The sequence below is a fragment of the Zeus faber genome, assembly GCF_960531495.2.
Source record: "Zeus faber genome assembly, chromosome: 3".
NCBI lineage: Eukaryota > Metazoa > Chordata > Actinopteri > Zeiformes > Zeidae > Zeus > Zeus faber.
Genome location: NC_137190.1, coordinates 34,171,073 through 34,187,437, shown reverse-complemented (window position 1 = coordinate 34,187,437; position 16,365 = coordinate 34,171,073). Strand labels below are relative to the sequence as shown.

The 16,365-nt window shown below is 43.8% G+C and overlaps 1 protein-coding gene across 1 annotated transcript; it reads left to right on the top strand.

The window, feature by feature from the left end:
- Window positions 1-276: 276 nt before the first annotated feature.
- LOC307228641 (uncharacterized protein) lies at window positions 277-7,413 on the top strand. Its single transcript, XM_079998365.1, has 2 exons — window positions 277-518; window positions 4,908-7,413. Exon 2 carries the CDS (start codon window positions 4,916-4,918, stop codon window positions 6,839-6,841), a length of 1,926 nt encoding a protein of 641 aa, XP_079854491.1. The 5' UTR covers window positions 277-518; window positions 4,908-4,915; the 3' UTR covers window positions 6,842-7,413.
- Window positions 7,414-16,365: the final 8,952 nt, after the last annotated feature.

Here is a 16,365-nt window from a genome sequence, read left to right as displayed (position 1 = left end):
TATATATATATATATATATATATATATATATATATATATATATATATATATATATATATATATATATATATATATATATATATATATATATATATATATATATGTGTGTGTGTGTGTATGTGTGTAAATAAATAAAATAAAATAAACGATGGGAGGGTGCAGATTGCACAGAGAGGGGGGTGGGTAATGGGTGGATGGGTGCTGGGTGGGTGGAGGTAGCGACAGATGTCCAGAGTACAGTGAAGGAGGGGTTGCACTCCTCCGTCAGCAGCGCTACAGCACGGTCCCAGAATCTGTGCCGCTGTCAAACACACACACACACACACACACACACACACACACACACACACACCCACACACACACACACACACACACACACACACACACACACACACACACACACACCCACACACACACACACACAAAAGGTATACGCTTCTACTATTATCTGATTCCAGAGCTGCAGCGGAGTAGGACCGGGGATCACGTTCTGCACAATTGGAAGCAACGTGCACAGGTCGGTTCACTTACTTATTTCCCTTATTAGGATGGAAGAAAAAACTGTAGACGCACTATAATCTGCATGTGAAGAATGTAACTGAAGGAAGGGTGGAAGTAAGAACGAGAGAAAGGAAAAGAAAAGATGCTGTCACGTCTCGGCAGGAGGCAGTCTAGTCTATCCATTGTTCTCTATCCTTCTATCCCTATCTCTGTCTAAAAGTGCGAGATTCTTCAGGGGCCAAAACAGAAATGTTGGAGGATTTGCCATGGTCATGGGGCTTCTCGGCTCGGAATAGTTTTTTATTTGACATAATAATCAGGATTATTAATATTTGTAATTTCGACCACACGCTATATGCCAAGCCCGCATGATGCGATTGGGATCAATTTGGATCAAGTGGTACAGCAACGCAACGCTTCGAAGTTCGAGTCCCCTGTGGCAAATCACATAAACGACGCATGTCGGTGAAACTGCGACCATTTCAAACGGGCCCGAAACAAAAAGAGGAGTGGAGGGTGGAGAAGAGGGGTGTGGGGGTGGGGGTATCTAAAATGTGGGATGGAGATCCCGAGTGCTTCCGAGAGGGAGTGCTCATTTTTTTTCAGGACTGTAAATCAGTGCGATCAACGTGCGGGTTCCAAGCGATGCGCAGGGCTCAACCAGAGCTTCCGGGGTTCCCCGCAAAATGATGAATAGTTGAACTTCACCAGAGAATCTATAATTATGACTATTTTTTTGGTTATAGTTCCACTGTTATCGCTACCTATAGTATGGGCAGGTATGGAAATATGGAGTAAATCATATATCATAATATAAATCTTCTCAGATTAGGGATCCCAGAGGCAAAATCGAATCAAATGTGATCTGTGGCCTAATGCTTATTAAATGTATAGCCTTTGATAGGAAAAGGGCTGAGAATCACTGCTGTAGATAGTTTTCCCTGCACCCATCTCCTAGTCGTTAGCCTTTAACGTCAATGACGTCTGCATCCAATGCCTTTTTTTTTTTTTTACCATTTTCACTTCAAAATATGATGACATTTTCCACCCGTTCCTATCCAATGGCGATGCACTTTTTGCACGCATTTCTCCTTTAATATTACATTTATGTGCTAAAGTCTACATGGGGTCGACTGCAGCTCTGGCAGAACTGTTGCATTCAGCAGTACAGCAGTAAGACTCGACGCCCCTTCTGGTTTCCAGTGGGAATTCAATTTTACATGTATCTATATTTTTCTTCTTGATGCCAGTCAGGGTTTATGATACTGATTCACTGTGGGGATTAAGTAGTTGCGTTTTCTACTGAATAGGGGTGGAGCAGATCACAAAACTCGTATCACGTTTTTGAGACACGTATCGGATCATTTTTCGGATCAGCAAAACAAAAAGAGAAAGGGAGACAAACATAACTTTGATTTCCATTTATTATGTAAAATACTTAAAGCAAGGAACTTTTGCCCACGGTATTAAATGAAAACAACATTCAAGATGTCCAATGTTAAAATAATATCTTAAAATATAGAAAATATTCAATACTCAATTGTGAAATTAAAGTGCAATATGAGGCACACATGATACCTTCTTCCTTTGAACATAGTAGTGAATGAAGAAATATGATTTGGTCCGCCCCCAGTAACTGAATTAAATTTCAATAAGTACCCAGTATCATGTTCAATTTCTCACGTTTATAACAAACTAAATGTCATAAAAATTGGTCCAGAAATAAGCAAGTTACAGTCAGCTATGTAGAGAATTATGCAGCTCTCAATACACATCGTATTTGTTTACTAGCGGCTCTTGACCGCTCCTATGTGGCGGAGGCCCAGACGCATAGCGGTGACATACAGCAGCTCATTCCCGACATGTCGTAAAGTAGCAGCAACATCGCGTGACGTACGGCACAGCAATCATTGCGCTTCAGAGTAAAACACAGCACGCATCTGTCTTGTCTCTGCTTTTCACTGCAACTCTGAATCGAGATGTATGGAATGACTACTTTAAAACGTGACAGCAGCAGTAAAACGGTATTTCACTATGATGGTTTGATGAAGTTTTGTAATTGATCCGCGGTTCACATGTGAGCTGAGCCGTGAGAGGCAATCTGTACGGATCATGGATCAACTACTTTGTGTTACACCACTTCTTCTGACGTTCGAGTGAGACTTATGCACAGGAGCCCTGTAGTCCATCCAATTAATATCAGCGTTGGATACGACGATGGCCAGTGCCTTGGTCTGGTGCATCTCTATTGCAGCACTATGAACAGCTCTGGTGCCTTCGCACCTCATCCCTGCAGCGGGTGATTGGCTGTTTTATCTTTGGCCTCTCATTGCAATCTCATCAGCTTGTATCTCATTACGTAGCTTGATTGGTTTTCTTGAGTGGATTAAAGCTACGAGTGATGTGAACTGTCCGAGGCCACCTACTAACTGTTCATTGCCATCATCAACGGTTGAAATTGTCCTTGCCGAACCCCCAAACGAAACCTTAATACAAAAAAAAATGGGTTTGATCATTTCTCCTATTCTCTCCGGTGCATATGGTAGTGAGAAATATAACACCACATGGTAGCAGACACTTTTGAGTGGTGCTGCTGTAGCTACTATGCAATCAACCAATCAATAAATAAAGGGTCTACTAAAAACCTGCAAGTCAGAAGGAAATACAAGAAGCTTTCAAGCGTACTACTAGTAATCACGTCAAATTCGAATGATGAAAGGAATGGAAAGATTGCTCGCTTGACCCTTACACCACATGCTGCCATTGAGTTGATATATACAGGATTTGTGGAAACAGCAGATACATAAACAGAGGGCAATTGAGACGTGAGGATCCTCCAAAGTTATCGTGCAACGATACAATTATTTTTCAATTTTGTTCCGTGACCAAACGACCGTAATTTGGCCTCTCTTATCACCCTCTAGACACAAAACCTAATTTTATATTATAGTGCTATACTCTCTTTGACCAGACAGGCTACGTTAAAACAGGTTGTTCCTGTTCGAGTAGTTCCCTTCCATGTTCTCTCCACTCAATGTGCCTACGCTAGCTGTAATTCAAGCTCCACTTCTCTCTTTTTCTCACGAAAAGGAAGTTGAAATTCTGTTGCAATTATCGCTCTTTTCATGAACTGCAGTAGATTACTAGAATTATGCTATTTTGGATCATACTAATTTTGGATTATATTATGTTTTACATTGACTTTTTATTACATGACGCATTTGTGACCGAACTAACAACAAACCCATTCACACCACCCAAGTAAATGCATGTATTAAATATAGCACATTTCTAGAGTAAGTGGCACAAGGTGCTTCTCTTGTTCATTAAAACAACATAAAAAAACATTACAAAACCCTTTTAACAGACAAAGGTAAAAAAAAAAAAAAAAAAAAAAAAAAAGACCTTATCTCCAAGGGTAGAGGTAGAGGTATTCCTGTTTGATGGGGGGACAAGAGGTTCGTTTGGTCGGTCGGGGCTGGATCACAAAGTGCCTCGGTTGGTGATAAAGTCATGGGGAGCCGGTGAAGTGGAGCAGAACAGCTGATGGAACATAAAACTATTTGTTATTCTTATTCTTATTTTTATTAAGCATGATTCTTTATCATTCAGAACTTTTTTTTTTTGCGATTCACGACACCCACTTCGCCACGATGAGAGAATGCCAGGGGGAATAAAATGCTAATCAAAATCCTTGAAGGTTTGTCCTGGATTAGTACGCTGCTTTGGCAAACCGCCAAAGTCAGAATTCCTGAATGGTTGTGCAGCCCCCTGGTCAGATGTTAGGATGGTTCCCATGCACTGGTTGTTTGTCTTCCAGCCAGGCTCTGTGGGGCAGGGAACAGACCCAGTCATAGTGGAATGTACTCCACTCTCCTCTGTGTCTCACTAGTCAAAAGTCTGTATGACATGTTTTGGGGTTGGATTCCGACTTCAGATCTCATCCACATGGACTTTGCATGTTCTCCCCATGTTTGTGCAGGATTCACCTGGGTGCTATAGTCTCCTCCTACCACCAAACACATTCATATTATACTAATTGGAGAATGTCATTTGCCCATAGATATGAATGCTGTGTGGTGTATATTTCTGACCCTGCAATGCACTTGTTGTACCTTTCAGTGTGGATTAGCAAATGAGCACAATCCAGAGGTACAATTAATGACTGAAATCAGCTGGCTCCGTACATGGCTCAAACAAAAACATGGCAGGACTTTTACTTCCTAGAATTATCCACCTGTTCTTGCTACTCCCACTTGCTATGGTTCAAAACATAAGTTTTAACTGAATAATGCTATCAAAAGTAGAGGAACAACCGTGCAGATCAAAATTTGTTTTTTCATTGATGGAAATTATGGTCTTAAAATTCACAGTTTAACTAATGTCATTCTCTGTTTGGTTCTAGGAGACACCATGGGAGGAAAACTCAGCAAGAAAAAGAAGGGATATGACGTCAGTGACCCCAAAGAGAAGAAGGACGAGATCACGGCAGCTGCCGTCAGTGTGGTGGAGTCCATCCAGGCTAAAGTGGAGAGTTCAGCACCGGCCCCGGTAGCAGAGATTACTGCCGAGGCTGCCAAGGTGGTTTCAGCAGCAGTAGAGGAAGCAGTAGGAACAGCAGTCGCAGCAGTTACAGAAGCTGTGGAGACAGTAGTGAAAGACATCTCAAAAGAGCCAGCTTCTGCGGCTTCAGAGGAACTGGCTCTAGTTCCAAAGGAGTCCGAACCAGCTGTAGTTGAGCAGTCTGTGGAGGAACCATCCCCTGTTCCAAAAGAAACAGAAAAGGTGGCAGAAGATCCAAAGGAACCAGAAAGGGCTGCAGAAGAACAAACTGCAGAGGAAGCTGTCACAGTTCCAAAGGGACCAGTATCAGAAGCAGAGGAACAAAATGCCGCTCCGGCAGAGGTCCCAGCAGAATCGGTTTCAGTCCTGGAGCCTGTACCCATAGAACCTTCTTTAGCAGCCAAAGAGAAAGCATCTGAAGAAGCAGAAGAAGCACCACTGCCTCCATCAGAGGAGCAAATATCTACAGTGGTTCTTGAAGAACCTGTGGCTGCAACAGAGGAGCCAGCAGTTTCTTCGTCACCAAAAGGGCCTGAGTCTAAGCCAGAACCTGAGGTTGAGCCAGAGCCTGAGGTCCAAGTGCAGCCTGAGCCAGAGGTCCAAGTGCAGCCTGAGCCTGAGGTCCAAGTGCAGCCCGAGCCTGAGGTCCAAGTGCAGGCCGAGCATGAACCTGATGTCCAAGTGCAGTCTGAGCCTGAGGTCCAAGTGCAGCCTGAGCCTGAGGTCCAAGTGCAGCCCGAGCCTGAGGTCCAAATGGAGCCTGAGCCCCAGGTCCAAGTGAAGCCAGAGCCCCAGGTCCAAGTGCAGCCCGAGCCCGAGGTCCAAGTGCAGCATGAGCCTGAGCCTGCAGTCCAAGTGCACTCTGAGCCTAAGGTCCAAGTGGAACCTGAGCCCGAGCCTGAGGTTGAGGCCCAGTCTGCAGCTGAGCCCCAGACAGCTACTGCCATTGAAGAAGAAACTGTGGAGGAATCTGCTCCACTCCCTGAACAGGTGCCAGAACCAGAGGCTGGCACTCAGACACCAGAGGTTGTTCCTGCCATTGTAGAGGAAATCTCTGACACTATACCTACAGAGCCGGAGGCCATTCCAGAGACCGTTCCTGAGCCAGAGACTGCTGTGGTGGACACAATTGTGCCTGAACCTGCTGCTGTCCCTGCACCTGAGTCTGAGTCAACCACTGAACCTGATGTCTCAGTAGAGGTATCGGCTGACGTAGAGGCAGTGATCCCAGTCACAAAGTCAGTTGAAGAGCTGCCTGTGGAAGAGGGGTCTGTAGCACAAGTTGTACCAGAGTCAACAGAAGCAGAGCCTGATGCTGCAGTAGAGGAACCCAGTGCTGATGCTGTAGCTGAATCCAAAGCTCCAGAAGCCACCCCCAACATTGTCATCTCAGAGTCGGTCGCTGCCAGTGAGATCACCGCAGAGGTAGAGGTGGTGGCCGAGGTCTCTGCGGTAGAGCAGCCAAGCCCAGAGCCTGAGAAGGAAACCAAGATGGAGAATGGGGGATCAGAGAGCCCATCTGTTGTAGAGGAAGCAGATAGACATGCTGCTGTGAACGGAGAGTGCGTGGAGCCCGCTGTCGTGTCAGAGCCACAGCCAGAGAAGTGTGTGAATGGTATCGAAACACCAGAGGAGTCTGCTGTCAATGGGCAGAATGGCTTGGGAGTGAAAAAAGACTTGAGCCTGAGCGGGGACGTCCAAGAAGCTCCTGACACTGTGTCTGACCTGATCAAGTCTGTCATGACAACAGACAGCCAGGCTGTTGACCTCATCTGAATGATGCAATCTTTCTAAAAAAAATAAGATAAAATGTGAATCCAGTTATATCCTTGTGAGGATGCAAGGAAGCCATCTAACAAATACACACAGGCTTTCTGGGATGCTAAAACAACCGCAATTATCTGTTGTGGAAACTCAGGCAAAATTTGTTTTTGCGGCTAAGAAATTCGATGTTCTGACCACTCGAGGATAGAAAGAGATCAAGTGAAATAGCAAGTGAGAAGGCAAGATGGAAGTGCCTCCAATAGGTTGTGTTTGAGAAGGCAGTGCAGTTAAGAAGTACAGTGGAACACGAGCAGAGAAAAACCATAGGACACAAATCAAAGAAATTGAAGAACGGAGTAAAATGATCTCTTTGTTTGCGAGCCTGATGAATGAAACAAAACAGGTTTGTAGGACACAACATATAACATTAGTATTCTATCTGATTTCCTTTTTTGCGTGTCCTTTCCATAACAGTATGAGCAGACATGGATGTAGTGTTTTGGCTTTTTATAGCTATACAACCTGAGGAATGTTCATTTTATTTGATGGTTTGATGTAGAGAATAAAAAGAAAATGTTATAGTCTATCGGCCATTTGGTTTTCTTCCTGTGCATTCTCAACATCATCATTGCATGTCAGAATATTTTGGGTGTATATTTCCGGTGTCACTTCTCGCATGTGTTTTCGTGACAAAAGGTAGTTCGGAGACCTGACACACTCGTCTGGGATTCCTCCTGGTGAAAGACCTTGTAGTGTGTGACCCTGTGTCACCGATCAGTCGTATAGTGTGAAACCACAACGAACACAAGATTCCGGATCACAAGACAGAAAGTTGTGAAGTGGGAACTGTACAGCTATCTGACGAATTTGAATGTCGTGTAGTGTGCCCATGGCATGAGGCAGATTGAGAAGAAGTGGTCAATACATTTTTCATCCCTCTGTGTCCTGAACCTAGGTATTGTTGGGCTGCATGCTAACTGTGTTAGCTCCATGCAAGGCTGCAGATTGGATCAACTAGCCGAGCGCCTGTGAAGTTCAGGAAATAAACCTTACAGCATTTCAAAATCTGAGCTATTCAAGTGATACATATTGTGCCTTTAAAACAGGTAAATATAAAAACATAAAAAGAGATGAGCTTAGTAGTATTGTTGCTAGGTCCGCGTCTTTCCCGCGGAATTGTTCAACTTTTGAAGTGTTGCCGCGGATTGAATTTGTTGTCCACCAGTTGGGTGGGGTTGTAAATATTTTGCATGGAAATTACATGAATAATATGTATAAATAAAAATAAAAATAAATAAAAATTGGGTTTAGGATGTATGGAATGATGTGGAATGAAACCGTGTGTAATGGGGAGACCCCCCTCCGCTGGCTTTGGGCTGGTTTTGATTGGCCATTACGCTGGTTCTGTCACACACACCTGGCAACCTTGCTCCGTGGTTTCAAATGTTGCTTTATTCTGTACTACTATTTATGACTATCCATCCACTGGCTTCAACTGAGTTGCAGTGATAATTGATTAATTCAGTGATTTATTTTTAAATGATTTTAGTGATTGTTTGAAGGTGCAGGACTTGACCGGCAACACAGTCTCCCAGGAAAGAACCCTCTTATCACAGTCTCTAATAAACTGGGAAATTAGATTATCCCCGGGTTGTAGATTGTATTTGGCAATCAGCGGCACAGATTTCTCAATTGGAATGCTTAAATAACCAGATTATAACCCGAAAAAATAATGTCGAGCAGAAATGAATGAACTCACTTTGATCACCCCAGCCCACCCGTCCTTACATCACCACCTCTGCTGTCGAGAAACCCAACCACCACCGTGTTAGCCCCCTCCCCATCCCTCGGCATTTTAAAGATTGGAGCAGGAGAGGTCGAGCTCCAGGCGGGGGAAGGGAATGCTTGGAGAAGGCAGGAAGGAGGAGGTCGGGAGGGAGATGGGGAGCAGAGTGGGGGGTTGGTAAAAGGAGTAGAGGGTGGTGTGGGTGGGGGTGGGGGTGGGGGGGGGGTTGATGGGTGTAGACTGGTGCCCCTGATGCAACGCAGAGGAATGGAAAGCAAGCTTTTCAGACGTCTCAGGGTGCTGGGTTTCAGCTGGTAATGCAGTCTCCGTTCAGATGGTGGCTGGTGGCGGTAAACCGTTTTTTGGCACCCACCTGATTCCTGGGTGCCTTCCCCCCGCCGAACACCGCTTCACACCTATGCTCAAACCGTTTTTTGACACCCACCTGATTTCTGCATGCCTTCACCCGGAGAACACCGCTTTACACCTACGCTCAAACGGGGCGCTCGGCCATGCAGGCGCTGAAGTAAATGCATTAGCAGGCTGGAGTCAAATGGGAGGCGTTTGTGTGTAAACATATTTGTGTGTCTGTGTGAGTGTATTTGCATTGGGTAATTTAGGGGATGCGTTTAGCCGAAAACAACAATTATTAGTAAGTACATTGGTGTACGATCACACAATGCCCTAATATCCTAGATTTATGTCAGAAGGTCTGATGGTGATATGGAATCTTCCCGTATAACCGCCCTCCCTCCTCAAACCGCCCAACCGCTTTATAAGTCTCCCCACATACCAGCTCTCTCCAATTTCTTCTTCTTCTTCTTCTTCTTCTTCTTCTTCTTCTTATAAACTGCTAGATCTCAGCTTTATGAGAGGAATGTGCAGCAAAGGGATGGGGATGGGCGTTAGGGTGGGGGACGGGCTGGATGGATGTCTGGCATGTTTTTCTTCTCTCCGAGCTGTTCCATCAAAATGTCTCTTTATATGGATGTGGGACAGGTTAAAGGACAAAAGGTCACCGGCTCTAGAGACTTTTCCAAAGCTCTTGAACGTATAGTTGATATATCTTCAAACTAGCACTGGCGCAGAGTATGAAAACACACAAGGGACACTCTACCCCGTAAATTGTGTTGTGTTGTGTTTGTGTTGGATATAAGTGCTCTAAGGCTTCTGGCTGCCTTTCGTCAAAATAAGGGAAAAGGTGAAATATTTTGTTAACATCAATGCACATCGTCTGGTGTTTGATGAGGAAATTGTATCGTCACCTATTTCAGTCTTTCAAACGTTTTTTTTCTGCCATGGTACACATACAATTAAAAAATCCCACGGCACACTGCTATCCTGTTAAAAGAACATCTATAACTTTGCTTATTAGTATAGCTTACTAAGTCCTCACATTCAGTGTGAGCCTATTGTGATGAACACAAGCTGCTATTCTGGCTGGAACTGATGAATCCGAGCCTGAAAAAAAAAATCTTTGATGGTGGCATTTAACTAAAACTTATCTACATGAGACAAAACATATAAAATAACAGAGGGCCACATAATGCTGTAAGCAGTTATAGCGATGGGGATGACAGAAAATTAAACTTAATTAAACATTTTAGGCATTGAAAAAGGATGTTAGTTTGTAATATATGCTATTTAAAATGAGTTCCAAATCATCAAATCAATGGCAATGAGCATTCACCTTACCAGCATTGCTTATGTTTTACTGTCATTTTATGATCTACATTTTTTCTTCTATGATGTAAATTCAGTTTTTTAAAAACTAATGGTGGCTTTTCACTTTTTACCTTGACCAAGGCCTCTATATCTTCATCTAACAATCATTAAAAATATAATATAATTTTATGATTTGGTTTATACGATCTGAACTAAAGGATCTGTATAATCAAATCGGTATACACATCTCACATCAAACACATAACTCACTTGCTGAAAGAAAATAAGCCCTGTACCTTCCTAGCTGGAATTTAGTGATGATATAGGAGTAAAATGTCAGTGGAATGGTTGTGAAACTAGTGGGTAAAAGAACAGCTCCAAGTTCTGCAGTGACTTGAGTGGTTGGAGAAGCGCAGCCCCCCTCGCTTCTCTCTCCCTCATGCACCCTCTCAGGGCGACAGAACAGGGTCCTCTGTCCACCGAATCTGGATGATTTAAACACGGGCTGGAAGTGGCGTAGTTGTAAAAGGCCAGCTGCATCGCCTGGTTACCCCTAACACTATGCGCTCTATATGGAGGCCTTGGCACGGGGAGCATCGTTGGTGTCCCGGCCTCTTTTCTTCCTGTGAGAAGACCAGCCTTTGAGAGGCAAGAATGTGTGTGTAGTCCAGGGAGCTAACTCATCTGACTATATAATCAGTCAAGCCGCAACAGGCAATGGACACATTATACCATTGTGAAATTAGCCCTTCTTGCCAAACAATGAACTCTGTTCTTCAATGCAGCTCGCCATTTGTGATTCCAGCTCTTCCGAGGGTTCCGGGCAAGGTAAACTCAAGGATCCCCCAGGTGGTAAGGGGGCCAACTTGCCAAACTTGCAAAAAAAGCATTATTTCATTCATTAATTTCATATGAACTAACTTCATACTCATTTAACTGATGTGACGACATAGTATGTTTTTAGGGTGGTGGTACTGACAGAGTTTGATACTGATTGTATTTGTAATTTCCCTTTATAAGTGATATTTAAGTCCCAAAAAAAAGAAAGGAATCGTAAGAATGAGAGGAGGTGAGGACCTGAAGGAGGACTGCTTGTATGTCTGGTACTACTGAGCTGGGGGATGAACACAGGCTCTCCCCCACTTCAGCCTCCCAGCTTGGCTTGTGTGTGTGTGTGTGTGTGTGTGTGTGTGTGTGTGTGTGTGTGTGTGTGTGTGTATGTGTGCGTGCGAGCGTGCGTGCGTGTGTGTTTCGGCAGGGGAGGGAAGGGAAGGGGGGTGCTTAATATGAGTCAGGTGGCCGAACCAGAGCAACAGCCAGTCACTGTTTATTATTCAAACAGGGAAGAACTGTACGCACGCACACACGCACGCACGCACACACACACACACACACACACACACACACACACACACACACACACACACACACACACACACACACACACACACACACACACACACACACACACACACACACACACGCACACTAGCCAGTTAGTCGGAGAAGAGTGCTGGTAAGGATCAATATTGATCTGGAAGGGTTTGTCTAATGGACACTGAGAGCAGCAGTGATTCCAAATCTATACAATCACAAGCCAATCACGCTTCTGCTTGTGCCCACGCACACACACACACACACACACACACACACACATACACACGCACACACAAAGGCCACCCCCACTTTCTGTCTCGCTGTGCTGCTGCAGCTGCTGGGCCAAATAAGCACTTAACAGCTGTGTGTGTGTGTGTGTGTGTGTGTGTGTGTGTGCGTGCGCATGCGTGCGTGCGTGCGTGTGTGCATGTGTGTGTATGTGTAGTAGGTTTCACAGGCAATGCATGTGCAAAGGGGGATAAACCCTTTTTCACAAAGCTAAATCCTTGAGAGAGGGTCAGAGAGAGAGAGAGGCCATTTATTCAATACCATGACGTGTTCTTCACAAGTGCATCTTTCCAGTTTGTCTTCATATAATGCCTCCCAGAAAAAAACAAAAACATATTTATGCTGTCAGACAGAGGTATTTCCACCCACATGATGGGAGTAGCACCCCTGGATCAACCAATACAAGTCATTGGCCAGGCGATGAAACTCTAGATTGAATTTTATTCCGCCAAGTGAGAAATGAGTAACTAAAGTTGACATCCAAGCCTGATTGCATCAGCCTGTTTGTATGGGTCATGTAAGCCTTGTAAATGAAACAATGGATTGGCAGAGGGGGAGGGGGTTGTAGGTGCAATATGTGTTTAAGATTAGTGATGGAAACTCATTCTGTGTTTGTTCACCTTGTCCCCTCCTCCAGGTCATAGTAGAGGTCCCAGCAGGAGATTGTTTTATACCATATCTGAGATATCTAAACCCGTGGCGCCATTTACTTAATAGAGGCAAAGCAGCACAGGAATGCTAAAGGGAATTCTGATTGGCTTTAAGGTTAGATAAAATCTTAAGAGGCATGGTGCTCGTAGTGGTGTCCGTGTTGTCTACATTGGCAAGAAGATGGCAAATTTCTCCACCGTGGTTAATAAAGTTATTTTTTGTCGGAATACGCCGGAAAAAATGTTCAATTAAGTTATGTAGCTCAAATCGAACGAAGAGTTGTTACATGACACGGTGTGAGATGTGACCTTGGCTCTGCACGGTGACCGGGTCGAATCAAAGCTGCTGATGGTATAAGTCAGCCGCTGCACACCGCCAGCGTGGCCCCTGATGAATAATTGATCAAGAGAGCTTAATGATCACTGGCACTCAGAAGACATCTGAGGGAGGAGGAGCAGAGGAAAAAGCAGACGAGAGGCGGTGGTGGTGGGGGCAGAGACGCATTAGGATTATTGGGTTGTTAATGTGCGGGGGATGATTATGAGATGGAGGCATGAAAGAAAAGTGAACGAGATACAGAGAGAGCGAAAGAAAGAGAGATTGATAGGGAAATTCAACTGAGAACCAACAACGCACGCCATTCTCTGGGCGCTGCTGTGTTTGGTTGTGAGGAAGTAGTTGCAGTCGGAGGGAAACCAGCTGATCGGCTGGTTTCGATCGGTTAGGTTTGTTGGCAGGCTGAGCGATCGTCTAAAGGGACGCTCAAAACATAAATATTTAAAGGAAGATAATAAAACAACATTTACTCTGAAAACATTCATACTGAAACACACTTAGCCGATTAAATCCTTTAATCTACGGTACAATTTGTGTTTGGAGAATGAAACCATCCTTGAGCTCCGACTCCAAAACAAACCCCTGTCTTACGGGACATTTAACTTTCTCACAATGAGGAGCAAAGCAAAGCAAAATTCCGGGATCTTGAACAAAGCTCCAGATTACCAATAGAAATGCAATAATATCTGCCTCGTGATACGGAGTGTTCCTCCAATGTTATGAACATCCATCAAATACCTTTTGAGATAATGCTTTCATAAACATACAGACAGAAAGACCTGCAAGCAGACACATTTACACCGACTGCAAAGAAAATAATTTATAAAGAGGAAGAAATAGCATGTACTGCATGGGGTGGCCTCAAAATACATGTTTGTGGTTATATTTCAGGATTATTACATCCGTCAGAAATGGAAAACAATACATAGCCTCACCTGAAATCTCTTTCAGTGGTAATTGTATATCTTTTGCGCATTGTCTTTCTATTCACTCCACGGCCACGAGAACATTCCGAGCCCAAAGCACCGCAGCCCCAGAACAACAAGCAAGCATACACACACACACACACACACGCACACACACACACACTCACATTTTTACACTCCTGCGAAGGTACACGTGCACATTATACAGTATATATATATATATATATATATATATATATACACAAAATATATCTACATATATGTCTATATTAGTTTGAGGTATTACGATTACAACAGAGTTATTACCTTTGAACCTCTTATTTGAATCTCTCCTCTGACACTCCTTTCGGGAAGGCACATACATAGAAGAATCAAGTGGAAAAGACAAATTCCCTTTGGAACATTTAACACTGTTTTCACAATTGTTGCGCCTGAATTGGCGCAGCTAAATTTTGAATGTGAATGATGATATGCGTGATAGAACTCTACATGCACCACGCCCCTGGTATTGAATACATAGGGGTCTCGTCTTGCTAGTCGTGCCGGTTCGGGGTTCAGCAAGATGCTAATCGAGTGAAACTACTTCTGTTGAGGGTCTTGGTTGATACTTCCAACACCCAGGGCAGGGAGAGATTCCAACAATGCAATTTGGATTTTACTCGGACATACTTAGAACTGAATTGCAATTTTGAATAAAGAAGGTTTGCCTTAGAATTGGGGATAGGGGTCTTTTGCATTTGAACACACACAGGCAATCTGCTGAACACATTCCCCAGGAGGCGCACAAGTTTAACGAGTCCAAAGGTTTTAAACAGAGTGGGCTCCGACATCCACCACAGACATTGTGTCTTGTGCACACATACCTTAAAGCACTGTTTCACAACCTGGCACACTTTTTACAATGAAACAATCCCATGGCACACCATTATCCTTTGTCCATTAAAAAAGTCAGAAACATGTTTAACTGTGCTTATTATCATGGCCTACTAATAGCCATGCAAGACGCTGCAAGCAATTTGAAAGACACTGCCTTAATGAGCCCGAAGACCAACAGATCTGAAAGATTGTCTGCCGTAGAACGTGTTCCGCGCCTGCTGTGCCTCAACCTCTCCGCGTTTGCAAAAATGGCCAAGGACTTTTAAGACTCTAAGAGAACGTGGCAGCTCCTCAGCCTTGCCTTTCACTTTTACTCCTGTCATCGGAGACAGTCGTGGGCACAGAGAGGGGCAAGAGAGAGAGGGAGGGAGAGCGAAAGAGAGAGTTATGAGTCCAATTGGCAAACAAATAGCTACTTATGTCCTCATGAAACCATGAACAATTCTTGCTTTTTTAAATTTTTTTTAAAGGAGAATTACATGTTTTACCACCGTGGCCATTTGCACACTGATAGCATTTTGGTTGAAACAATGATTGTCTATAAATCGATGTATGCTACTATTCAGCACTGCTGCCTGCTGACTTCTCTGCAGACACAACATCTTTCACTTATTCATTCACATCAGTTAGATTTTCGGTTTTTCCTATTAAAAAATGTGAGATTTGTGAAGATTTTATGGAGGGGACAGGCGGCTCTCATAACAACACTGGTATTACACCGTACATACTGTAATAAGATAGTTAGAACATAGGAATAATTCATATTCATAATTTGATTAGATCATCAGCCTGCCAGGAATTAAAACTGTACAGGATTTTAAAGATTGCTTGGACTAGGTAGGGAATAGACTCACCCAGCAGCTCACTGTCTCCTTCGGAAAGCCTCCCCTGTCTCAGCCCTCGGTTATACCCCCTCAGTTACCTTGCAAACGAAAGTGAGTCCCAATTGCTGTGGCTACAGGATTTTCATTAAACGACAAGTATACTTTTGTCCTAACCATTTAGATCCTATAATGTGCTCTTCCTAACTTTTTACTATCCATAAGAAGGGTACTCAAATTTAGGTGACTTATTTCTCTAGTCCAGAAGGACAAATGCAACTTGTAGCTTTAAATACAGGTATAATGTTTATTAAAGTTTTGCAAAGGGGTAGTAAATCAACACATGATACAGACAGGTTATGATTATTGGTAGTGATAGAATCAAATAGTCAGCCTGACCAAAATCATTAAAAGAAAAGGAAAAAGTAATAAAAGCATACCTGCAGGGTTTCCCTAAGCTATCAATTTTGGTCGAATTTAAGTTTTGGAGCAAGCCGGGTAAAATTGAGATAATAACCGGATGGTAGCAGTGTACCCATATGAATCAAATGGTTTAATATGAAAAATTTGAAATGTAGTTGAGCAGCCACACCTGACCTGGATCTGGGTGATAAGGGCAGAGTGGCTGCATACCTGTTGCTCTTGGTTGGTCTAACGAGCAGCAGGTAAAACCACCATCCCCACACACACTCAGGAGAGGAGCCCTGTCATGACATGCTCTATCTGCTCCTGGCTAATTCCACCTAGCCTCCTCTCTACAATAAACTGGTGTGTCTACAACATCGTCTTCTGTGTCTCTGTGCCAGAGGG

What these genes read in the sequence shown, in the direction of transcription:
- LOC307228641 (XM_079998365.1), top strand. Translation starts at nt 4,916, where the DNA reads ATGGGAGGAAAACTCAGCAAGAAAAAGAAGGGATATGACGTCAGTGAC.